Source organism: Chiloscyllium punctatum, chromosome 7 (assembly GCF_047496795.1).
Source record: "Chiloscyllium punctatum isolate Juve2018m chromosome 7, sChiPun1.3, whole genome shotgun sequence".
Classification (NCBI taxonomy): Eukaryota; Metazoa; Chordata; class Chondrichthyes; order Orectolobiformes; family Hemiscylliidae; genus Chiloscyllium; species Chiloscyllium punctatum.
In genome coordinates, this window is record NC_092745.1 from 131,697,788 (window position 1) to 131,724,575 (window position 26,788).

The 26,788-nt window shown below is 46.9% G+C and overlaps 1 protein-coding gene across 4 annotated transcripts in view; it reads right to left on the reverse strand.

Moving 5' to 3' along the window:
• Nucleotides 1–212: 212 nt before the first annotated feature.
• Nucleotides 213–26,788, reverse strand: part of LOC140480147 (uncharacterized) — a 454,819-nt gene continuing 428,243 nt past the window's right edge. For all 4 annotated transcript variants that reach the window (XM_072574857.1, XM_072574858.1, XM_072574856.1 and 1 more), the window contains 7 exons: nt 19,249–19,284; nt 19,141–19,167; nt 17,209–17,274; nt 14,989–15,157; nt 14,787–14,896; nt 11,668–11,886; nt 213–1,935 (listed from right to left, as the gene is read on the reverse strand). In XM_072574857.1, coding sequence (XP_072430958.1) covers nt 1,789–1,935; nt 11,668–11,886; nt 14,787–14,896; nt 14,989–15,157; nt 17,209–17,274; nt 19,141–19,167; nt 19,249–19,284 — 774 coding nt within the window. In that variant the 3' untranslated portion in view covers nt 213–1,788. The remainder of the gene's footprint in view (nt 1,936–11,667; nt 11,887–14,786; nt 14,897–14,988; nt 15,158–17,208; nt 17,275–19,140; nt 19,168–19,248; nt 19,285–26,788) is intronic.

Genomic DNA, 26,788 nt, shown 5'->3' on the forward strand with positions numbered 1-26,788 from the left:
TATAAATTGTTTGATTCTGGATTAGTGGTGCTTGAAGAGCACAGCAGTTCAGACAACATCCAAGGAGCAGTATTTTACTGTGCTCTTCCAGCACCGCTAATCCAGAATCTGGTTTCCAGCATCTGCAGTCATTGTTTTTACCTATAAATTGTTTGACCCAGTCCTAAATCAACTATACAAAATATACACAAATAACATAAAATTGCATGTCATTGAGTGAGAGATCAAAATTTAATATATAAAAGCAAGGTACAACCTTAAAGCTGAACAGAAAGCATGTAGTTGTTCTACAACATTCCTCTAACTAGCAAAGCATTTTCATCTATCTACAGTCACCACACACACACTGTGCCAATCTGTACAGCACTTCCATACAATGTAAGACACAATTGGTATAATTACACAGTTCATATAAATAATGTTTCTGATAGAAATAAATGACCAAATAAGTACTTTTGAAACAGAAAAATACTGAATGTAGCCAGTACATACATTTCAAAAAACAACATAATATCAAAACCGTAGCACCTTATTAATATTAGCACCTAGGACACCCAGGAGGCAGATGTGGTGTGCAGTTATAGCGTGCAGTTCCTTCTATCTGTATCTGTTGAAATGAGATGTTCATCGCATGAGCAAACATTGAGGTTCAGGAATGACAGGGAAAGGGGCATCACCTGAGAATGCCAATGTGTAAGTCAGTACCCACCTTGGTCTTGGTGGACCCAAAGAACCTCACCTGTTGAACTACTACCAGATGTGGGATTGGTAGGTGCCTGGCTTTGTGTCTGTGCTTGGTGCTCCACGACAGAATGCCTTCTGCTGAGTGTTGGCACCAGGATTTCTTATGCTCTTTTCAAACCTGTCCAACAACTTGCACTTTGGAAAGTTGGGGTTTGGGAATTGGGGTGGTGTTGGGGGGACAGGGAAGGAAGTGGAGGGTTGAGTTGGTGCCAAGGGGGCATGCCTATCAGTGGAGAGTGAGTCCTCACTGGCAACTCTGTCACCCAATATCCAAACAAGGGCGTTGTTCCAAAATGCACTGGGGACAAGCTTTTTACCATCAAGTGGTGTCTATAATCAACCTGGCTCCGGATAAATTAGACCCTTCTCAGCTGAGGACCAATATTTACCTGCACAGACAGCAGAAAGATCATTGCTGAGCCAGTATCAAACACCAACAATGGCCTGAATCTGATTGGGAATCACCCTGACCTAACCCTGTGTCCCTTCAGGAAGTGGGCAAGACAGGTCTCTCAACAAACAGGCCTGTTGAACATGAGAAACTTCCAGACCTGTCAAAATCAGAGTCCGGATGGAAACAGGCAATGAATCAGAGGTAGAGGACTCTTCCACATTTGGACAAGATTAGATAAAACTGCGCACTTGTTCCGAGCTGTCTTCCACCTCTCATCGGAAGACATTGCACATTTCTGCAACAAGTAGTCTTCAGTGCTATTAAGGGTCTTTCTTTCTCAGTCTTGACTAAGTGACTGGAGCTGAAATCACAACTGATACATTACTGAAAGATTCCATGACCATTGGAGTCAGAACTATGACTTGGAGCACAGAATATTGTGCCTGATACATCAAATGCCTTCATTTCCAGCTAACCGCAGTGACTGAGACAGAGAGGCATCAATTCACTCTTCCTGAGGAGTCAGTTTGAATCAAAAATGTTCCTGAACGCTCTGCAGCGAACAGAGATAATCTCTCCAAAAGCTGACAGCTCCAGGGAGGCTGGCTTCCTGACCGAGTTAATGAGGGTAACTCAGTTCCGGTGTCCTCCTACAGAAAGCACACTGGACCAATTTCTACCCGGTACTGTCTCGCTGACGTGACATGAGGGAGCTCGTGAATTTCAATGATCGGAAGTTGACTAACAACCTGAGTGTCGAAAACAAATTGTGTCTGTCGCCATGTCCCATCTTGAATCTGTAATGAACAAACAAATCAGAGTCAAAGCAGAGTCGAGGAGCAGAGGGATTTTGGGGGGCACTGTTGAGTTGGTGGCCCCGCTGAATTGACGATGGACCTGTAAACCAGAGGATCCAAACAAATACCGGTTCAAATTGCACCCAGGCAGCTGGTGAAATGGAATTGATGGTGATGAAGTTAGGGGGTGACAGAGATAAGGCTGAGAATGGGACTAGCTGGGTAGCTCTTTCAGGAGCCTACAGTTAGTATGTTCTGTAAAATTCGATGATTAACTGACACATAGATCACTCGAGTGGCACAATCTAGCAAGGCTAATCCACTAGTATATGGGTATATTGACTAGGTTACCAATATGTGATTCAGATGTCTGGTTTATCACCAAATCATACAATACAGGCCCTTCCAGACCATACCACTAAATCTACACTAGTCCCACTTACCAGCATTAGACCCATAGCCTCAAATGTTATGACATCTCATGTGCTCATCCAAGTACTTTTTAAAGGTTGTGAAATTGCAGCAGGACCTTGATCAGCTGGGGAAATGGGCCAAGAAATGGCAAATGGAGTTGAATATAGATACGTTTAAGTTAGTTCAAGTTGGAAAATTGCGTGCAATTCTGGTCTCCTTCCTGTCAGAAAGATGTTGTGAAACTTGAAAGGGTTCAGAAAAGATTTACAAGGATGTTGCCAGGGTTGGAGGATTTGAGCTATAGGGAGAGGTTGAATAGGCTAGGGCTGTTTTCCCTAGAATGATGGAGGCTGAGGGGTGACCTTATAGAGGTTTATAAAATCATGAGGGGCATGGAGAGGATAAATACTCAAGGTTTTTTCCTGGGGTCGGGGAGTCCAAAACTAGAGGGCATTGTTTAGGGTGAGAGGGGAAAAATATAAAAGAGACCTACAGGGCAAAGCTTTCACATAGAGGGTGGTATGTGCATGGAATGAGCTGCCAGAGGAAGTGGTGGAGGCTGGTACAATTGCAACATTTAAAAGGCATCTGGATGGGTATATGAATAGGAAGGGTTTGGAGGGATATAGGCCGGGTGCTGGCAGATGGGACTAGATTGGGTTGGGATATCTGGTCGGCCTGGACGGTTTGGACTGAAGGGTCTGTTTCCATGCTGTACATCTCTATGACTGTGTGAGATCGTGCATTTTGGAAAGTCAAATCAAGGTAGGAGTTTCATGGAGAATGGCGGGGCCTTTAGGAGTGTAGTAGAACAGAGGGACCTTGGAGTTCAGGTGCATGGTTCTCTGAAAGTAGAGTCCCAGGTAGGCAGGGCAGTGAAGAAGGCTTTTGGCACACTAGCCTTCATCAGTCAGGGCACTGAGCATAGAAGTTAGGCAGTTATGTTGCAGTTGTGCAGGATGTTCGTGAGGCCACACTTGGAGTATTGTGTTCAGTTTCAGTCACCTTGCTACAGGAAGGATGTTATTAAACTGGAAGTGCAGAAGAAATTTCCGAAGATTGCCAGGACTCAAGGGTCTAAGTTATAGGGAGAGGTTGGACAAGCGTGGACCTTTTTCTTTAGAGCGTAGGAGACTGAGGGGGGACCTAATAAATGTGTATAACATCATGAGAGGCAGGGATAGTGTAGATGTGGTCAGTCTTTTTCCCAGGAATGGGGAATCGAGAGCTAGAGGGCATTGGTTTAAGGTTAGAGGGGAAAGAATAAAAGGGAACCTGAGGGGCAACTATTTTACACAGAAGGTGGTATGCATATGGAATGAGCTGCCAGTGGAAGTGGTTGAGGCAGGTACGTTAGCAACATTTAAAAGGCATTTGGACAAATACATGGATAGGAAAGATTTAGAAGGATATGGGCCAAGTGTAAGGAAATGGGGTTAGTGTGGATGGACATTTTGGTCGGCATGGACCAGTTTGGGCGAAAGGGCCTGTCTGTGTGCTGTCGGACTCTATGACTCTGTGATCCTCCCAGACAGTGCGTTGCAGAGTTAATGGTTAATGAGGTGGAGACACAAGTTCAAATCCCAACACTGCTACCACAGAATTTAAATTCAGCTCAGTGAAGCAATCTAAAAGTAATCAGCAGGAGCAAATCACTGCAGATGCTGGAATCTGTACTGAAAATAATAAAAGCCGGAGATCCCAGCAGGTCAGACAGCACTCATGGGGAGAGAGCAAGCTAACATTTTGAGTCTAGATGACTCTCCATCAGAGCTGAAGTAAAGTGTGGACAGGACAGCGTTTATTCAATAGTTTGGGGGTGGGGAGGATGTTGGAGTGCTGGGATAGGAAGGCTGCTGATAGAGCCGATTAAGTGATTGGAATGTGAGAATGGCAGAACAATGGTGTGTCTAACTGTCACACAGATTTTCCTGCTCCTCAGATGCTGCCTGAACTGCTGTGCTTTTCCAGCACCACACTGATCTAAACACCAGAACAATGGTGTATCTAACTGTCAGTCTGGAAAGGACAGACAGTCCCATTGGGGTGGGGGGGGAGGGGAGACAGAGGACATGGTGACAGAGAATGTAACAAGTAAAGCTCAAAGAAAGGGAAGGAGTGGGAGTGGGTCCACAGTTTAAAGGCGTTGAACTCAATATTAAGTCCAGAAAGCTGTAAAGTTCCGAGCCTGGAGATGAGATATTGTTCCTCCAGGTTGCGCTGTGATTCACTGGAACACTGCAGCATGCTGAGGACAGACACGTGGGCATGTGAGCAGGGTGCTGTGTGAAAATGACCAGCTCCAGGAAGGTCGGGGTCATGTTTGAGCACAGCCCAGAGGGGTTGTGCAAAGTGGTCACCCAGTCTGCATTTGGTTTCTGTAATCAGTAGTAGTGACAGCGCAACTTCCAAACTGTTGTGGTAATCCATCTGCTTCACAAAGGAAAGCTGCCTGTGTGCATCCAGTCTGTGAGTCAGATCCACAGCAACATGGCTCAGTCTTACTAACCTTTGTGAAATGGATTAGAGAGGCACTGTGTCATCTCAAGGGTCATTCAAGATGGACAATAAATGCTGGTTTTGCCAGCAATGCCATCAGCCTGGGAATGAATAAAAATGTGTTCTAGATTAGAGTGGTGCTGGTAAAGCACAGCAGTTCAGGCAGCATCCGAGGAGCAGGAAAATCAACGTTTCGGGCAAAAGCCCTTCATCAGGAATGAAGGACTTTTGCCCGAAATGTTGATTTCCCTGCTCCTCAGATGCTGCCTGAATTGCTGTGGTTTTCCAGCACCACTCTAATCTAGAATCTGGTTCCAGCACCTGCAGTCCGTGTTTTTACCTACATGAATAAAAATGTGTACAAGCCAAGCAGTAGAGCAGTGGAGGTATCGTGACATAATTGTATTTGAATTGATTGCAGGTTGTGAATATGAACTGGTCCTATAAGTAGACACAGACTAATCAGTGGGTGTGGGTGTTTAATCTAGAATTCCTACAGTGTGGAAGCAGGCCATTCGGCCCATGGAGTCCACACTGACCGTCCAAAGAGCATCCCACCCTGACCCACTCCCCCTACCCTATCCCTGTAACCCTGCATTTCCTGTGGCTAATCCATTGAGCCTGCATATCCCCAGACACTATGGGCAATTTAGCTTGGCCAATTCATCTAATGCGCACATCTTTGGATTGTGGGAAACTGGAGCACCTGGAGGAAGTCCATGCAGACACGGGGAGAATGTTAAAATATTAAAAAACTACACAAAGCTTGGTTCCCGTTCTATCATTCACCAGCTGACCTTTTGGAATGGAGGGAATACAATGAGAAGTGGAGCGATAATGTTAAAGTTTTCTCGAACCTGTGAATATGACATTATATATTTGGTGCTACTATTACAGCACTTGCATGGCAGAAAGATATTTTGCCTGTATGTTCATTGGCTATTTGACAACTGAAAGTGCGTTGATAGTTCACTGATGTGCTGAGGTGAATGTCGTGTATGGTATAATTTTGATTCATTCTGCAAACTCATGTAATTTGAAACCTGGGATCTGGTTCCAGGTCATGCTTTCTGCAGAACATTGCACCCCTCAAGTGTGAAATCAAGCTGATGCATTAATCAGTGCTTTGCTGAATTCATGTACAGTACCATTCTGTTTAACAATAATTGAATAAAATCATGAGGGGCATGGATAGGGGAAGTAGACAAGGTCTCTTCCTCAGGATGGGGGAGTCCAGAACTAGGGGGCATAAGTTTAGGGTGAGAAGGTAAAGATTTAAAAGAGACCCTAAGGTGCAACTTTTTCACACAAAGGTGGTGCATGTACGGAATGAGATGCCAGAGGAAGTGGTGGAGGCTGATTCAATTACAGCATCTGGATGGGTGTATGAATAGGAAGGGTTCAGAGGGATACGGGCCAAGTGCTGGCAAATAGGACTAGATGAATTCAGGATATGTGGTCGGCGTGGACAAGTTGGACCGAAGGGTCTGTTTCAGTACTATACATCTCTATGACTGTAACTCTGGACTTGACATTATAGAATCGGGACAGATCAGGTACTGGGTGAGTGCAAGAACAGATTTAAAATAATAAAGCCAGAAATGAGAGGTTACATCCTTCAGGAAAATCATTTTTAAATTCCTTCATAGGACTGACTAGGTCAGTGTTTATTACCCATTCCAAATTGCCCAGAGGGTAGTCAAGAGTCAACCACATTGCTGTGGGTCTGGAGTCACATGTAGGCCAGACCAGGTAAGGATGGCAATTTCCTTCCCTAAAGGATATTAGTGACCCAGATGAAGTTTTCCCCCAACACTTGTCAATGGATTCATGGTCATGATCAGATTCCTAATTCCAGATGTTCACTGAATTCAAATTCAATACCATGGCAGGATTTGAACCTGGGTTCCCAGAACATTTGCTGTGTTTCTAGAACAACAGTTTGAGTGATAGTGTCATGAGACCATCATCTCCCCAATCTGAAATCTGAACAGATTGGAAACGTTTATTTCAGAAAACAGAAGACTGGGCTTTGAATTTCTTTGCAATATCAAAAGGGTAGTGAGGGAAGAGGTGTTGGTTCTATGAGGGGTTAAATCGAGAGACCATCATTATAAGAGATACGTTAATAAATCCAATCAGGATTCAGGAGAAATTTCCTTCTCGAGAGAATTGTGGGAATGTGGAACCAGCTCCCACAGGGAGTGGTTGGCATGAACAAAATTGATATATTTAAGGGGAAACTGGATTAGCACAGGAGAGAGAAAGGAGTGGAAGGATATGGTGATAACAAAGGGGGAGGAAATGTCTGTGTCTTAGATTCTGTGTTATGTTACTCTCAACATTTTCTGAGTAGCTCAATAAGGTATCTGTGATCATGGAACCCTTCAGTGTGGAAGTAGGCCATTTGGCCCATCCTGATCCTCCAAAGAGGATCACATCCAGATCCATTCCCCTATCCTATCCCTATAAACCTGCTTTTCCCAGGACCAATCCACATAGCCCTCACATCTTTGGACTGTGGGAGGAAACTGGAGTACCCGGAGGAAACCCACGCAGACATGGGGAGAACATGGAAACTCCATGTTCGGGGTAGCACAATGGCTCACAGCGCCAGGGACACGGGTTCAATTCCTGCCTCGGGTGACCGTCTGTGTGGAGTTTGCACATTCTTCCCGTGACTGCGTGGGTTTCCTTTGGGTGCTTCGGTTTCCTCCCACAATCCAAAAGATGTGCAGTTTAGGCAGTGCAGGGATCCCCTGTGGCCATTGCCCTCAACAATAAGTATACCGTTTTGGATACTGTTGGGGGGCGGGGGTGGGGGGAACCTACCAGGGGAAAGCAGTGGGGCACAGGGCTCTGGCACAGAGTCTGTCCCTGCTGCTCAGAAGGGAAGAGAGATGAAGAGCAGAGCAGTAGTCATTGGGGACTCCATAGTTAGGGGGACAGATAGGAGGTTCTGTGAGGACGAGAGAGACTCACGGTTGGTGTGTTGCCTCCCAGGTGCTAGGGTCTGTGATGTCTCCGATCATGTTTTTGGGATCCTTAAGCGGGAGGGGGAGCAGGCCCAAGTTGTGGCCCACATAGGCACCAATGACATAGGTAGGAAGAGAGATGGGGATTTAAGGCAGAAATTCAGGGAGCTAGGATGGAAGCTTACAGCTAGGATGAACAGAGTTGTTGTCTCTGGTTTGTTGCCCGTGCCACGTTCTAGTGAGGCAAGGAATAGGGAGAGAGAGGAGTTGAACATGTGGCTACAAGGATTGTGCAGGAGAGAGAGCTTTGGATTCTTGGATAATTGGGGCTCTTTCTGGGGTAGGTGGGACCTCTACAAGCAGGATGGTCTTCATCTGAACCAGAGGGGTACAAATATCCTGGGGGGGGACATTCGCTAAGGCTATTGGGGTGGGTTTAAACTAATCCAGCAGGGGGATGGAAACCAAAGTTGTAGTTCAAGCATAGAAAAGGTTGAGAGTAGGGAGGTCTGAAATCAAATTTCAGGGACACAAGATGGCACCGGCAAGCAAGTTGGTTTGAAGTGTGTCTACCTCAACGCCAGGAGCATCTGAAATAAGGTGGGTGAACTTACAGCATGGGTTGGTACCTGGAACTTCGATGTTGTGGCCATTTCGGAGACATGGATAGAGCAGGGACAGGAATAGTTATTGCAGGTTCCAGGATTTAGGTGTTTCAGTAAGAACAGAGAAGATGGTAAAAAGAGGGGGGAGGTGTGGCATTGTTGGTCAAGGACAGTATTACAGTTGCAGAAAGGATGTTTGGGGACTCGTCAACTGAGGTAGTATGGGCTGAGGTTAGAAACAGGAAAGGAGAGGTCACTCTGTTGGGAGTTTTCTATACGCCTCCGGTGTAGAGGAAAGGATAGCAAAGATGAGTCTCGATTGGAGTGAGAGAGACAGGGTAGTTGTCATGGGGACTTCAACCTTCCAAATATTGACTGGCAACACTATAGTACGAGTACTATAGATGGGTCAGTGTTTGTCCAGTGTGTGCAGAAGGGTTTCCTGACACAGTATGTAGACAGGCCAACAAGGGGCGAAGCCACTTTAGATTTGGTACTGGGTAATGAGCCCGGCCAGGTGTTAGACTTGGAAGTAGTTGAGCACTTTGATGATAGCAATCACAATTCTGTTATCTTTACTTTAGTGATAGAAAGGGATAGGTGTATACCACTGGGCAAGAGTTACACCTGGGGGAAAGGTAATTACGATGCGATTAGGCAAGATTTAGGAAGCATAGGATGGGGAAGGAAACTGCAGGGGATGGGCACATTAGAAATGTGGAGCTTATTCAAGGAAAAGCTACTGTGTGTCCTAGATAAGTATGTACCTGTCAGGCAGGGAGGGAGCTGTAGAGCGCGGGAACCGTGGTTTATGAAGGAAGGGGGATCTCTGGTCAAGAGAAAAAAGAAGGCTTATGTTAGGATGAGATGTGAAGGCTCAGTTCGGGCGCTTGAGGGTTACAAGGTAGCCAGGAAAGACCTGAAGAGAGAGCTCAGAAGAGCCAGGAGGAGACATGAGAAGTTGTTGGCCGATAGGATCAGGGTAAACCCTAAGGCTTTCTATAGGTATTTAAGGAATAAAAGAATGACGAGAGTAAGATTAGGGCCAATCAAGGATCGTAGTGGGAAGTTGTGTGTGGAGTCAGAGGAGATGGGGAAGCACTAAATAAATATTTTTTGACAGTATTCACTCTAGAAAACGACAACGTTGTCGAGGAGAATACTGAGATACGGGCTACTAGACTAGGTGTGATTGAGGTTTTGAAGAGGTATTAGAAATCCTGCAGTGAGTGTGAAAATAGATAAGTCCCCTGGGCCAGATGGGATTTATCCTAGGATCCTCTGGGTGATTGCCGAGCCTTTGGCATTGATCTTTAAATTGTCATTGTCTACAGGAATAGTGCCAGAAAACTGGAGGATAGGAAATGTGGTACCCTGTTCAAGAAGGGAAGTAGAGACAACCCTGGTAATTATAGACCAGTTGAGCCTTACTTCAATTGTTGGTAAAGTATTGGAAGAGGTTATAATAGACAGGATTTATAATCATCCAGAAAAGAATAATTTGATTAGAGATAGTCAGCACGGTTTTGTGAAGGGTAGGTTGTGCCTCACAAACCTTATTGAGTTCTTTGAGAAGGTGACCAAACAGGTAGAGGAGAGTAAACCGGTTGATGTGATGTATATGGATTTCAGCAAAGCGTTCAATAAGGTTCCCCACAGTTGGCTATTGTAGATAATGTGGTGGAATTGGATTGTGGGAGACATAGCAGTTTGGATCATAATTGGCTTGCTGAAAGAAGACAGAGGGTGGTGGTTGATGGGAAATGTTCATCCTCGAGTCCAGTTACCAGTGGTGTACCGCAAGGGTAGGTGTTGGGTCCACTGCTGTTCGTCATTTTTATAAACGACCTGGATGAGGGCTTAGAAGTGGGGGTTAGTAAATTTGCAGACGACACTAAGGTCGGTGGAGTTGTGGATAGTGATGAAGGATGTTATAGATTACAGACAGACATAGATAAGCTGCAGAGCTGGGCTGAGAGGTGGCAAATGGAGTTTAATGCGGACAAGTGTGAGGTGATTCACTTTGGTCAGAGTAAACGGAATGCAAAGTACTGGGCTAATGGTAAGATTCTTGGTAGTGTAGATGAGCAGAGAGATCTCGATGTCCATGTACACAGATCCTTGAAAGTTGCCACCCAGGTCGACAAGGTTGTTAAGAAGGCATACAGTGTTTTAGCTTTTATTAATAGAGGGATCGAGTTCCGGAACCATGAGGTTATGCAACAGCTGTACAAAACTCTGGTGCGGCCGCACTTGGAGTATTGTGTCCAGTTCTGGTCACCGCATTATAAGAAGGATGTGGAAGCTTTGGAAAGGATGCAGAGGAGATTTACTAGGATGTTGCCTGGTATGGAGGGAAGGTCTTATATGGAAAGGCTGAGGGACTTGAGGCTGTTTTCGTTAGAGAGAAGAAGGTTGAGAGGTGACTTAATAGAGACATATAAGATAATCAGAGGGTTAGATAGGGTGGATAGGGAGAGCCTTTTTCCAAATATGTTGACAGTGAGCATGAGGGGGCATAGCTTTAAATTGAGGGGTGATAGATATAGGACAGATGTCAGAGGTAGTTTCTTTACTCAGAGAGTAGTAAGGGTATGGAATGCTTTGCCTGCAACGGTAGTAGATTTGCCAACTTTAAGTACATTTAAGTCGTCATAGGACAAGCATATGGACATACATGGAATAGTGTAGGTTAGATGGGCTTCAGATTGGTATGACAGGTTGGTGCAACATCGAGGGCCGAAGGGCCTGTACTGTGCTGTAATGTTCTATGTTCTCTGAATTGGCCATCCTAAACTGCCCATAGTGTTAGGTGCATCATGTAGTGGGGTGGGTTACTCTTCGGAGGGTCGGTGTGGACATATTGGCTTAAGGGCCTGCTTCCTGTAGGGAATCTAATCTAATCCACACAGACAGTTTCCCTGAGGCTAAAATTGAACCTGGGTCCCTGGCTCTGTGAGGCAGCAGAGCTAATCACTGAGCCACCGTGTTGCCCAAACTAAATTCGCCACAAGCAATTAACTTACAGTAAAAACAAAGTGCTCAAATGTCGGAAATCTGAAATAAAAAGAGAAAGTTGCTGGAGAAACTCAGCAGGTCTGGCAGCACCTAAGGAGAAAAAGTAGAATTTAACATTTTGAGTCCAACATGACTCTTCTTTGGTTTTGTTTTCCAAAATTTTCCGTTTTAATTTCAGAAACTGATCCAAATTGTTAATTACAAAATTCACAGGAAGTTACCTTGCACCCATCTCTTATAACTTTGGGTTGAAACACTGTATTTGATTTAAATATTTGGCCATTCCATCCTCTGAAGTGTATGGAATTAGCGTAGGGATCCTTGTTGGTAGTGTTCTTCCAAACTGGGAAGTTGAGACAGTGAATTGTAATGGTCTGTGTGGCTTCAGAACTGAGCAAATGTAAAAAATTCATCTGTACTTTTCCAATTCCAAAATCCAGCTGCAAAGAAAAATCATTGGTTAAAAACAAGATCAATGCAAAATTCATGAAATTCAAACAGTGATCCACAAAAGGCTTTTAATGAAATGTGAAACAAACAATGTGAATATCAGTGTTACAAAGAAATTGGAGAAGCTGGAGCTGTTTCTCTTTTGAGTTGGGAAGGTTATGAGAAGATTTAGGAGACAGCGGGGACTGCAGATGCTGGAGATCAGAGTTGAGAGTGTGGTGCTGGAAAAGCACAGCCGGACAGGCAGCACTCGAGTAGCAGGAGAATCGACGCTTCGGGCCGGAGCCCTTCATCAGCAATGAGGAGATTTAATCAATGCTCCATATTTCCGGATGGGATTTGTAAAGGAAGTCAGGGATCAGATGGATCAGATCAGTGATTGTGGAGTACCGTGATTGCAGCTACACTCTGATAAACACCGGCAAGTCCCAGTATTACCCCGTGGTCTGTATCAGTCTCAGTATTACGCCGTGGTCTGTATCAGTCCCAGTATTACCCTGTGGTCTGTATCAGTCCCAGTATTACCCCGTGGTCTGTATCAGTCCCAGTATTACCCCGTGGGTTGTATCAGTCTCAGTATTACCACGTGGGCTGTATCAGTCCCAGTATTACCCCGTGGTCTGTATCAGTCCCAGTATTACCACATGGTCTGTATCAGTCCCAGTATTACCCCATGGTCTGTATCAGTCCCAGTATTACCCCGTGGGTTGTATCAGTCTCAGTATTACACCGTGGTCTGTATCAGTCCCAGTATTACCCCGTGGGCTGTATCAGTCTAAGTATTACCCCGTGGGTTGTATCAGTCTCAGTATTACCCCATGGTCTGTATCAGTCCCAGTATTACCCCATGGTCTGTATCAGTCCCAGTATTACCCCGTGGTCTGTATCAGTCCCAATATTACCCCATGGTCTGTATCAGTCCCAGTATTACCCCATGGTCTGTATCAGTCACAGTATTATCCTGTGGGATGTATCAGTCCCAGTATTACCCCGTGGGTTGTATCAGTCTCAGTATTATCCCATGGTCTGTATCAGTCCCAGTATTACCCCGTGGGCTGTATCAGTCGCAGTATTACCCTGTGGTCTGTATCAGTCGCAGTATTACCCTGTGGTCTGTATCAGTCGCAGTATTACCCCATGGTCTGTATCAGTCTCAGTATTACCCCATGGTCTGTATCAGTCCCAGTATTACCCTGTGGGCTGTATCAGTCCCAGTATTACCATGTGGTCTGTATCAGTCCCAGTATTAACCCGTGGGTTGTATCAGTCTCAGTATTAACCCGTGGGTTGTATCAGTCTCAGTATTACCCCATGGTCTGTATCAGTCGCAGTATTACCATGTGGGCTGTATCAGTCCCATTATTACCCTGTGGGCTGTATCAGTCCCAGTATTACCATGTGGTCTGTATCAGTCCCAGTATTACCGCGTGGGTTGTATCAGTCTCAGTATTACCCCATGGTCTGTATCAGTCCCGGTATTAACCCGTGGGTTGTATCAGTCTCAGTATTACCCCATGGTCTGTATCAGTCCCAGTATTACCATGTGGGCTGTATCAGTCCCAGTATTACCGTGTGGGCTGTATCAGTCCCAGTATTATCCTATGGTCTGTATCAGTCCCAGTATTACCCTGTGGGCTGTATCAGTCCCAGTATTACCATGTGGTCTGTATCAGTCCCAGTATTAACACGTGGGTTGTATCAGTCTCAGTATTACCCCATGGTCTGTATCAGTCGCAGTATTACCATGTGGGCTGTATCAGTACCAGTATTACCCTGTGGGCTGTATCAGTCCCAGTATTACCATGTGGTCTGTATCAGTCCCAGTATTACCATGTGGGCTGTAACTGTCCCAGTATTACCCCGTGGGTTGTATCAGTCTCAGTATTATCCCATGGTCTATATCAGTCCCAGTATTACCCCGTGGTCTGTATCAGTCTCAGTATTATCCCATGGTCTATATCAGTTCCAGTATTACCCCGTGGGTTGTATCAGTCTCAGTATTACCCCGTGGTCTGTATCAGTTCCAGTATTACCCCGTGGGTTGGATCAGTCCCAGTATTACCCCGTGGTCTGTATCAGTCTCAGTATTACCCCGTGGTCTGTGTCAGTCCCAGTATTACCCCATGTTCTGTATCTGTCCCTGTATTACCCTGTGGGCTGTATCAGTCCCAGTATTACCGTGTGGGTTGTATCAGTCCCAGTATTACCCCGTGGTCTATATCAGTCCCAGTATTACCCCGTGGTCTGTATCAGTCCCAGTATTACCCCGTGGTCGGTATCAGTCCCAGTATTACCCCGTGGGCTGTATCAGTCCCAGTATTACACTGTGGTCTGTATCAGTCCCAGTATTACCCCGTGGGCTGTATCAGTCCCAGTATTACACTGTGGTCTGTATCAGTCCCAGTATTACCGTGTGGGTAAATGCTGAATGTGGCAATGACTTTCACTTCCCATGAGAGAGAATAAAAAACAAACCAAAACAGGAATTGGTGGATCAGCTCAATGGAGCTGTCAGTGTCTGTGGGGAGAAATCCGAGCTAACGCTTCAGATTGAGTCAAATCAGAGTTAACATTTCCCGAGTTTCTGATTTACAGCATCCACAGTTCTTAATAAGTTGGTTCTGTACCTTTTATTGATTTAATTTCCCCTGCCCTTAAGAGAAATAAGTTCCAGATCCCAACAACTTTACAACCTTCATATTGCCTTGATTTGCTTTACCAACTTGTTTGAAATGTATGTCCTTTTGTGGGTGATTCCCCTCTACTGACTCTCTCAATACCCTTCATGATTTTGAACATCTCTGTGAAATCACCAGTGAACCTTCTCTGTCTGAGGTGATCAATCCCAGCTCCCCCCCGTCTCTCCACATTCACTGGAACCTCGCGTTACCTTGGATGTAGTGACAGGGTGTAAACACGTCTGGCCGCCTGTGTTAAAATTACAGAATACTTCGATAGTATCCGAAGAGCAGCCCAAGTTGGGGTCGATCCAGTATTTATCTGCAGGGGTGAGGAAGGATTTGTATTAGAAACCTGAAGCTGAGCAGTTGCTGTTTTCAGGAGACAGTCTACAGGTACAAAGTTCCTCTCACCATTAGATAATTGACTTTCACAGTTCAGCAAGTCCCGGCAAACCCGAACAGGATGTTCCTTGGTTCCCAGGGGGTTCTTGATATTTTGCATCAGACTGCTGAGATAGTGTAAAGTTTTCAATATCTCCATTCCTTGCTCCACGTGTGGGATTTCAGTGTTCTGGTAACTCTAGGAACACATTAATTTCACGTGTGAGATAAATGGGCACAGACTGGAGAGTTAGGAGCAACTATCCAGGTCCAAACACTAAACAATACACACTCAGAATCTAAAATCAACAATTGCTGGAAAAACTCAGCAGGTCTGGCAGCATTCGTGGAGAGAGAAAGCAAAGTTAATGTTTCGAGTCGAGTGACTCTTCTTCAGAAATGATTCTTCAGAAATGGTTGTAGCTGGGAAAAGGTGGTATATTTGGTGCAGATGGGGTCGGGGGTGAGGTGGAGATGGAATCCAGAGAGAGAGAGAGAGAGAGAAAAAAAAATTGTTGGGCAGACCGGGAGCCTGGGGGAGTCAATAGCTGCTGACTGGCACCATGTTACTGCTGACAGTGGGTTGTTTGATTGGATGACAAGGCCCGGTGTGTGGGGGTGGGTGGGTGATAAGGACATGGGAGAAGGTGCACATCCCTTGGAATTATTGAACTCGATATTGAGTCCCGAAGGCTGTACTGTTCCCAAGCGGAAAATGAGATGTGGTTCTTTCAGCTTGTGCTGAGCTTTGTTGGAGCACTACAGCAAGGCTGAGACAGAGACACTGGCCGGGAATGGGGGAAGGTGTGTTAAAATGGCGGGTAACTGGAAGCTCAGGGTCATTCCTGAGGAAAGAAGGGAGGTGTTCGATAAAGTGGTCAACTAAGACATATCTTTTAAAGATGCATTTCCAGGCATGGTGGATGCAAGCAATGAAATGTTAAAACAGGAAACAATTAATAGTGGGTGGCATGGTGGCTCAGTGGTTAGCTCTGCTACCTCAGAATGCCAGGGACCTGGGCTTGATTCCATCCTTGAGTGCTCTGGTTTCTTCCCACAATCCAAAGATGTGCCGGTTAGGGTGAATTGGCCATGTGAAATTGCCGTCAGTGTTCAGGGATGTGCGGGTGAGGTACATTTGTCAGGGGTAAATGTAGGGGAATGGGTCTGCGTGGGTTACTCTTTGTTGGGTCAGTGTGGACTTAGAGTCATAAAGATCTACAGCTTGGAAACAGACCCTTCGGTCCAACCGTCCATGCTGACCAGATATCTCAACCCAATCTAGTCCCACCTGCCAGCACCCGGCCCATATCCCTCCAAACCCTTCCTATTCATATACCCATCCAAATGCCTCTTAAATGTTGCAATTGTACCAGCCTCCACCACTTCCTCTGGCAGCTCATTCCATACACACAACACCCTCTGCGTGAAAAAGTTGCCCCTTAGGTCTCTTTTATATCTTTCCCCTCTCACCCTAAACCTATGCCCTCTTGTTCTGGACTCCCTGACCCCAGAAAAAAAGACTTTGTCTATTTACCCTATCTATTCCCCTCATAATTTTGTAAACCTCTATAAGGTCACCCCTCAGCCTCCGACACTCCAGGGAAAACATCCCCAGCCTGTTCAGCATCTCCCTATAGCTCAAATCTTCCAAACCTGGCAACATCCTTGTAAATCTTTTCTGAACCCTTTCAAGTTTTACAACATCATTCCGATAGGAAGGAGACCAGAATTGCACGCAATATTCCAACAGTGGCCTAACCAATGTCCTGTACAGCCGCAACATGACCTCCCAACTCCTGTACTCAATGCTCTGACCAATAAAGGAAAGCATACCAAACACCTTCTTCACTATCCTATCTACCTGGACTTATTGGGACGAAGAGCCTTTTCCCACACTGTGGGGATTCTATGATTAACAATGTATTTTTCTTTATGGGATGTCTCTGGTAGTTCTTACTGTCCCTAACTGCCCTGGAACAGAGTGGCTCACTTGGCCATTTCAGAGGAAATAGCTTATTTCTTTCCCACATGGACCAGATTAGCTTCAAATGTTACAGACAGCAAACATTCAGAGCTGGTTATCCCCGGTTAAATCGCCTCAACTGTCCCCATGTGATGTGAATCCACAATTACTGCTGGATGAGGAGGGCACAGGTATCACTACCACGGCACCATCGCCCCCTGCAGGCCACTGTTATGATGATGCTGAAGGAAACAGTTGAGTCAAGGATGGGATTGGATACTCACCTCAAACTGCAGGGCTTCACTGGATGCAATCAAGGTACGGATCGCGGTATTAATATCCGAATGTCTCTACATTACAAACCATGAAGGACAAAGAGAGAAACAGAAACCATCAGTCAGAATTGCCCTGTTGCTGCACTTTCTGCTCAGCAAGATTCACGGATGTTAGTGTTGTGAAATGGAACACCTCAAACATTCAGAATCAACATCAAAACACTTCAGTGCAGGTTAGACACCAAGTCCCATCAACTCCACAAGAGGACTTAGGCTCAGTCTAAGATAGTCACTAATACAAACATCCCCATTACCCAGGGAGAGGGAAGAATGTGGGACCCACTATCACAGGGAGTGCTTGAAGTGAACTTCATTGATATGTTTCAGCTGGATGAACACATGAGAGAGAATGGTGCAGAACGCCTGTTAGGGTGAGATGACGGATATGTGGGAGGAGGCTTGGGTGAGGAGGAACACTGACACAGACTGGTCACAGTATATGTTCTGTGCAATTCCAAGTAAAAACACAAAACAATGAACATAAAAACCTGACAGTTTCCGTGTAACCAGGCCAACCTCATATCTGTCCTGTCAATGATTCCTTTCAGTTTCATTGGCACTTCACTGACACAAAACCAAATATTTCAACCAGAGTGAATCCATTGCTTACTGTCCATTCCCATAGCTTCAAGTTTCTGACATTGCTGACCCAGTACGTCCTCCTCAAATCTTCACCCAGAATCTTCGCACCTTCACTTGGAGAAGAATTACGTGTGCACTAGCTGGGCACTACTGAATATTTCAGTCATAGACCAAGTAAGAGCCAATCCTTTCTCAACGCGTTTCCATTGGACAGTCAGAGTATCCCTTTGGAAAGCTGAGGTATTACCCCAGCACACTGCAGGGGTGGGGGGGGGGGGGGTCAGGGCTTCTTATGTTGGGGCAGGGAACATGAGGTATCCTTTGGGGGAGGAGGTGCCTTAAAGGTTACGAACTGTGGAGGGTTGAACATAGAAAGTGGTTGAACATAGAAAGTGCAAAAACCCATTGGAATTAGCAAAGGTGTCAAGGAATTATCCAAATAACAATGTCTGGGGTGGCATAGTGGCTCAGTGGTCAGCACTGCTGCCTCACAGCACCAGAGACCCGGGTTCAATTCCAGGCTCGGGCGACTGTCTGTGTGAACTTTGCACATTCTCCCTGTGTCTGCGTGGGTTTCCTCCCAGAGTCCAAAGATGTGCAGGTCATGTGAATTGGCCATGCTAAATTGTCCATAGTGTTCGGTGCATTAGTCAGAGGGAAATTAGTCTGGAAGGGTCGCTCTTTGGCGTGGACTTGTTGGGCCAAATGGCCTGTTTCCACACTGTAGGGAATCTAATCCCGTAGGGAGTTCAACCCTGTCAAGTGTGAGGTTGTCCATTTTGGAAGGACAAATAAGAATGCGGAATACAGGGTTAACGGTAGGGTTCTTAGTAAGGTGGAGGAGCAGAGGGATCTTGGGGTCTATGTTCATAGATCTTTGAAAGTTGCCACTCAGGTGGATAGAGCTTGTAAGAAGGCCTATGGTGTATCAGTGTTCATTAGCAGAGGGATTGAATTCAAGAGTTGTGAGGTGATGTTGCAGCTGTACAGGACCTTGGTAAGGCCACATTTGGAGTACTGTCTTTCCATCAGACTCTAGTAAACAGTCCAGGAATGTGGGTGGAAAGGGACCTGGGAAATCTATTGGGCATTTTCCTAATGGTCTATAGTTGGTCATGATTCAAGTCTACAATCGTGTGTAAAATGATGTTTGGTACAGTCTTCAAATTCAGGAAAATAGTTGCTCTTTTTTCCCCCTCAAAGAGTATACAGAGATTTCCAAGATGCAGGTATGAAAAGAGAGAACATGAAGACTTTGACCGAAAGAGGGGGAGTAAGTGTTCGTTAGATATTACTTACCAATGGACCAGGTGATCCAGGAGGACCCTACAATGAAAGAGTTCACTTTATTGTAGCCATACGGGTAAAAAAACTGAAACAAAAAACATGATGAAAAGATCTACTCACAGGTGGTCCAGGCTGCCCACGTGGTCCTTCAGGTCCCTGACAAAGAACAAAGGCATTAATAATCACTGCATAATGAAACCAAACTTCCTTTCTCGATACAGTGGCTCAGTGGTTAGCACTGCTGCCTCACAGCGCAAGGGACCCAGGTTCGATTCCAGCCTCAGGTGACTGTCTGTGTGGACTTTACACATTTTCCCCGTGTCTGTGTGGGTTTCCTCCCAACGCTCCGGTTTCCTCCCACAGTCCAAAAATGTGCAGGTTAGGTAGTTTGGTCATGCTAAATTGCCCATAGTGTCTAAGAATGTGTAGGTTAGGTGTGTTAGCCCTGGGAGATACAGGATAATGGGGATAGGGTGTTGGGTCTGGATGGAATGCTCTTCAGAGGGTTGGTGTGGACTTGTTGGGCTGAATAGCCTTTTTTAATACTATAGGGATTATATTCTAATCTCATTCAGGACTGCATACCGAGGAAGTCAATTCAGGTGTCCCCCACCAGAACCTGCTAAAAACCAGGTGTGAGGCCTTCAGATCAGGAGACCCACTCAAATATAAGGAATCCAAGTATGACCTTCGCAGAGCCATTAAGTCAGCGATGGACCAATACTGATCCAAACTAGAGACCCAGACAGACACCCAGAGACTATGGCAAGGATTGAATGACATCACAGGTTCTAAAAAGAGACAGTGCAAGATAGCAGACAATGACACATCCAGATCATCTCAACGCCTTCTATGCTTGCTTTGAGCAGAATTTTGGCGGAGAGGTAACACCTATTCCGACAAGTCCTAACGAACCTATCCCAACAGTCACTGCATCAGAGGTCTGATCAGTTTTCCTTCTTGTGAATCCAAGGAAAGCGATGGGACCAGACGGAGTACCAGGCCGTGCACTTAGAGCATGTGCAGATCAACTGGCAGAAGTCTTCTCAGACATCTCCAACCTCTCCCTGCAGCAGGCCACTGTCCCTGCCTGTTTCAAGAGGCCAACATCATCCCTGTGCCTAAGAAGGTTCATGCAGCATGTGGGAAAAAGTGAGGACTGCAGATGCTGGAGATCAGAGCTTAAATATGTGTTGCTGGAAAATCGCAGCAGGTCAGGCAGCATCAAAGGAACAGGAGAATCGACGTGTCGGGCATAAGCTCTTCTTCAGGAAGGGCTGATGCCCGAAACATCGATTCTCCTGTTCCTTTGATGCTGCCTGACCTGCTGCGCTTTTCCAGCAACACATTTTTAAGCTCATGCAGCATGTCTCAATGACGACCGTCCAGTGGCCCTAACTGTAGTGGTCATGAAGTGCTTTGAAAGGCTGGTCATGGCATTAATCAAATACTGGATTAGTGGTGCTGGAAGAGCACAGCAGTTCAGGCAGCATCCAACGAGCAGCGAAATCGACGTTTCGGGCAAAAGCCCTTCATCAGGAATAAAGGCAGAGAGCCTGAAGCGTGGAGAGATAAGCTAGAGGAGGGTGTTGATTTTAACCCTACTGCGAATCCTCTTGCAAGGATGCCTGCCTTGAAGAAGTTTTCCTCCTCTCTCTACAAGAATCTCAGGGAGTCCCTCTCCCACTGCAACTCCCAGGTCATTTCCTCTGCCCTGAAGCTCTTCAACCATGTTGTGAAACAAACTCGGTACCACAGCCACATTCGCTTCCTCAGTGCCTGCCTCCATAACCAACTCATCCCACACGGACTCCAGACCACCTTTTAAACCAGCAGAGTTCGGACCCGAACAGGACAAACAGTACAGACTACAGATTCAAAAACACCAGCAACAGTTCTCCTTCAAGATCCTCCGCTCCACGCTTGCAGCAGTGCGCCGTCACCTAACCTCTCTCCAGTCAGCCCTGCCTCAGCTGAGGGCCACACTCTCTCAGAATTGCAAAGGACCCACTCTGTACTACATCCTCAGGAGAATTCATACTCTCAACAAACAGTATTTCAATTCCATCTCAAACATCAAAAACTGTAAGTACAACAAACTTTTATCCACCCACCTCCATAACCAGCGCTCCTCAAACATTCCAGAAGATTCCCCTAGCCTCGGAAACGCCATTAGCCATGCGGCTGATGCAGCTACCATCCCCACGCTGAGTCATGATGTCACTTCCACCCCCATCATGGCCACTCCCACAGCCACTTCTGGCCCTCACATCATCGCTGATGCCACACGCTCAGTGACTTCCGCCTCCCCTACTGCCATGATCACCACCACTTCCGCCCCCACCAGCGCCACTCACCTGCATTCTGCTGACACGCCCCCCACAGACCCCACTGTCACTATCCCCACACCCCAGAACCCTGAGGGCAACATTACCCCAGCTCATGCCTCCACCCCCATTCCCCCCACCATCACACCCACTCCAGGTACTGGCTCCGACCCCACTCCCAGCTCCACACCCACACCAGATCCCAGCTCCCGGCCCTGCCGAGTTTTCACCATCCCTCCAGATCTCCCACTCACTGAGGACGAACGATCAGTCCTCAGCAAAGGACTCACCTTCATCCCCCTCCGTCCACGCATCAATGAATTTAATACACGACGTGACATCGAACAATTCTTCCGTCGCCTCCGCCTCCGAGCTTACTTTCATAATCAGGACTCCCGCCCACCTTCCGAGGACCCCTTCGCCCACCTCCAACACACTGCATCCACCTGGACACCCCGCACTGGCCTATTACCTGCCCTCGATCTCTTCATTTCCAACTGCCGCCGGGACATTAACCGCCTCAACCTGTCGTTCCCCCCTCCCCCACTCCAACCTCTCACCCTCACAACGCGTAGCCCTCCAATCCCTCTGCTCCAATCCCAACCTCACCATTGAGCCAGCGGATAAAGGGGGTGCAGTGGTAGTCTGGCGCACTGACCTCTACACCGCTGAAGCCAAACGCCAACTCGAGGACACCTCTTCCTACTGCTCCCTCGACCATGACCCCACCCCCCATCACCAAACCATCATCTCCCAGACCATGCAGAATCTCATCACCTCAGGAGATCTCCCACCCACCGCTTCCAACCTCATAGTCCGGGAACCCCGCACTGCCCGGTTCTACCTCCTTCCCAAGATCCACAAGCCTGACCACCCTGGCCGACCCATTGTCTCAGCATGCTCCTGCCCCACTGAACTCATCTCTACCTACCTCGACACTGTCCTATCTCCCCTAGTCCAGGAACTCCCCACATACGTTCGAGACACCACCCACGCCCTCCACCTCCTCCAAGACTTCCGTTTCCCCGGCCCCCAACGCCTTATCTTCACCATGGATATCCAATCCCTCTACACCTCCATTTGCCATGACCAGGGCCTCCAAAGCCCTCCGTTTTTTCCTCTCCAGACGTCCCCAACAGTACCCTTCCACTGACACTCTCATTCGTTTGGCCGAACTGGTCCTCACCCTTAACAATTTCTCCTTTGAATCCTCCCACTTCCTCCAGTCCAAAGGCGTAGCCATGGGCACACGTATGGGCCCCAGCTATGCCTGTCTCTTTGTTGGCTATGTAGACCAGTTGATCTTCCGTAATTACACCGGCACCATTCCCCACCTCTTCTTCCGCTACATTGATGACTGCATTGGCGCCACCTCGTGCTCCCGCGAGGAGGTTGAGCAATTCATCAACTTCACCAACACATTCCACCCTGACCTTAAATTTACCTGGACTATCTCTGACACCTTGCTCCCCTTCCTGGACCTCTGACATTTTTTACAAACCCACCGACTCCCATAGCTACCTGGATTACACCTCTTCCCACCTTATCTCTTGCAAAAATGCCATCCCGTATTCCCAATTTCTCCGCCTCCGCCGTATCTGCTCCCAGGAGGACCAGTTCCACCACAGAACACTCCAGATGGCCTCCTTCTTTAGAGACCGCAATTTCCCTTCCCACGTGGTTAAAGATGCCCTCCAACGCATCTCGTCCACATCCTGCACCTCCGCCCTCAGACCCCACCCCTCCAACCGTAACAAGGACAGAACGCCCCTGGTGCTCACCTTCCACCCTACAAACCTTCGCATCAACCAAATCATCCGCCGACATTTCCGCCACCTCCAAAAAGACCCCACCACCAGGGATATATTTCCCTCCCCACCCCTTTCCACCTTCCGCAAAGACCGTTCCCTCCGTGACTACCTGGTCAGGTCCACACCCCCCTACGACCCACCCTCCCATTCTGGCACTTTCCCCTGCCACCGCAGGAACTGTAAAACCTGTGCCCACACCTCCTCCCTCACCTCTATCCAAGGCCCTAAAGGAGCCTTCCACATCTATCAAAGTTTCACCTGCACATCCACTAATATCATTTATTGTATCCGTTGCTCCAGATGTGGTCTCCTCTACATTGGGGAGAATGGGTGCCTCTTAGCAGAGCGCTTTAGGGAACATCTCCGAGACACCCACACCAATCAACCAAACCGCCCCGTGGCCCAACATTTCAACTCCCCCTCCCACTCTGCCGAGGACATGGAGGTCCTGGGCCTCCTTCACCGCCGCTCCCTCACCACCAGACGCCTGGAGGAAGAACGCCTCATCTTCCGCCTCGGAACACTTCAACCCCAGGGCATCAATGTGGACTTCAACAGCTTCCTCATTTCCCCTTCCCCCACCTCATCCTAGTTTCAAACTTCTCAGTTACTGTCTCCTTGACTTGTCCGACCTGCCTATCTTCTTTTCCACCTATCCACTCCACCCTCTCCTCCTTGACCTATCACCTTCATCTCCTCCCCCACTCACCCATTGTACTCTATGCTACTCTCTCCCCACCCCCACCCTCCTCTAGCTTATCTCCACGCTTCAGGCTCAGTGCCTTTATTCCTGATGAAGGGCTTTTGCCCGAAACGTCGATTTCGCTGCTCGTTGGATGCTGCCTGAACTGCTGTGCTCTTCCAGCACCACTAATCCAGTATTTGGTTTTCAGCATCTGCAGTCATTATTTTTACCTTGGCATTAATCAACTCCAGCCTCCCCACCACACTTGACCTACTCCAATTTGCCTATCGGACCAACAGATCCATGTCAGATGCCCTATTATTTGCCCTTCACTCCTCCCTAGAACATCTTGACACCAAGAACAGCTACGTAAGAATCCTAATCATTGACTACCGTTCAGCCTTCAACACTATTATCCCCTCGAGACTGATCACTAAACTTAGTGATCTCGGACTAAGCCCCACTCTCTGCAACTGGATCCTCAGTTTCCTGACCCACAGGCCACAATCAGTGAAGATTGGGGACAATATTTCATCCTTACTAACACTCAACACTGGAGCCCCCCCAGGGGTGTGTACTTAGCCTCCTACTGTACCGACTGTATACCCATGGCTGCGTCACTAAATACCAGACTAATGCCATTTACAAGTTCGCTGATGACACCACCATAGTCAGTCGAATCTCAGATGGCGATGAAACAGACTATAGACGGGAGGTGGAAGACCTGGAAAAATGGTGCACTGAGAACAACCTAGCTCTCAATGCCAGCAAAACCAAGGAACTCATTATTGACGTTCGGTGGGATGTTACTCATGACTCCCTGCACATCAACAGCACAGAGGTTGAACGAGTGGAGTGTGTCAAGGTCCTGGGAGTGGTCATCCACAACAAGCTTTCTTAAACTCTTCATGTGGACGCACTGGTTACAAAGGCCCAACAATATCTCCTCTTCCTCAGGCAGCTGAGGAAATTTGGCATGACGGCAAATCCCCTTGCCAACTTTTATTGGTGTGCCATCAAGAGCATTCTGTCTGGATGTATCACTGCTTAAAAATGTGTTGCTGGAAAAGCGCAGCAGATCAGGCAGCATCAAAGGAGAAGGAGAATCAACGTTTCGGGCATAAGCCCTTCTTCAGGAAGGGCTTATGCCCGAAACATCGATTCTCCTTCTCCTTTGATGCTGCCTGACCTGCTGCGCTTTTCCAGCAACGCATTTTTAAGCTCTGATCTCCAGCATCTGCAGTCCTCACTTTCTCCTGGATGTAGCACGACCTGGTATGGCAACTGTACCATTCCAGATCGGAGACGGTTACAGAGAGTGGTGAACCCGGCCCAGACAATCACAAAGGCCAACCTCCCATCTATAGAATCCATCTCGCAGGCCCACTGTCAAGGAAAGGCCACCAGCATTCTCAAAGCTCCATCCCACCCTGGCAATATTTTTCTACAACCTCTACCGCCAGCAAGAAGGTACAGAAGCCTCAACACATGCACCAGCTGGTTTCGAAACAGTTTCTATTCTGCTGTTGTTAGATTACTGAATGGACTCTCAAACTCTTAACATTCGCCTGTACCTGTGTTTTTGTTTTTGCCATTGTTTACCTACTATTTACTATCTATGCTTCCACTCCTATTTCTTATGGTCTTAACTCTTAACTCTGTGATCTGCCTGTATTGCTCGCAAGACAAAGCTTTTCACTGAGCCTCAGTACACGTGACAACTAATTCAATTCAATTCCAAGACACGTGGGGCAATTACAGTACAGAAAGAGGCCCTTCAGCCCTGCTTGTCTGCTTGTATTCATTCCCCACATACGCCTACTCCCACCCCTTTCCATTTCACTTCATCACCATATCCATCCTTTCATTTTTCCCTTCTGTCTTTATTTATCTTCTCCTTAACTATGGAAACAGCATTCATGAGTTCCACCTCACCGCACCCCCTACCCCACCCCCATCTCTACTCTCTTCCTAAATTCCTGTTTGGTGGAAACTTTGTAGTGATGATCTCTAGATGTTTTCCTATTTGATCCATTCGGAGGTGTTATGACATGCCATCTGGAACAGGTGGAACTTGAGCCTTGTCTCCTGGCTCAGAGGTGGGGACACTACCATTGTACCACAAGTGGCCTGATAATGATCTCTCTGTAATGAATAAATATTTTATTCTGCTGTCCATTAAGGACTTTGCATTTAGCTGTTTCCATTGACCAACGACGTTGAAATTGTGGATCAATCCTCTCAACAGTGACACTTGCTGAAATCTTGCCCCAACAGGAACTTTTGAAAAGGGCAGTGGGTTATTTGCATATAGAAGTCTAAGAAAACACATAACTCGACATGTGAGATTTGTTGATCCTGGCACAGAATCTCCAGGGTCTAAAACGAAATGTGTTTCGTTGCACCTTGTTTATTAATCAGACTTCAGCACTGAGCCACGTAGAGAAATAAACATATAAACCAGGAGCGAGGATAGGCCATCAAACCTGTCCTTCCATTCAATGAGATGATTGCTCTCTGTTTGTGTTTCCAGTTACACATGTACTAGGTATTCCTGATGAAGGGCTTTTGCCCGAAATGTCGATTTTACTGCTCCTCGGATGCTGCCTGAACTGCTACGCTTTTCCAGCACCTCTAATCCAGTTACACATCTACTCCCAATAATACTTGACCCACTGCCCAAACCCCGGCTGCTGCTTTCTGAAGCAGAATTCCAAAGTCACACAACCCTCTGAGAAACAGCTTCTCCTTGTCTCTGACCCAAAAGGGCAATCTTGAATGGCCTCTAGTTCTGGACTGACCTACACAAGGAAACATCCTTTCCACATCTATCTTGT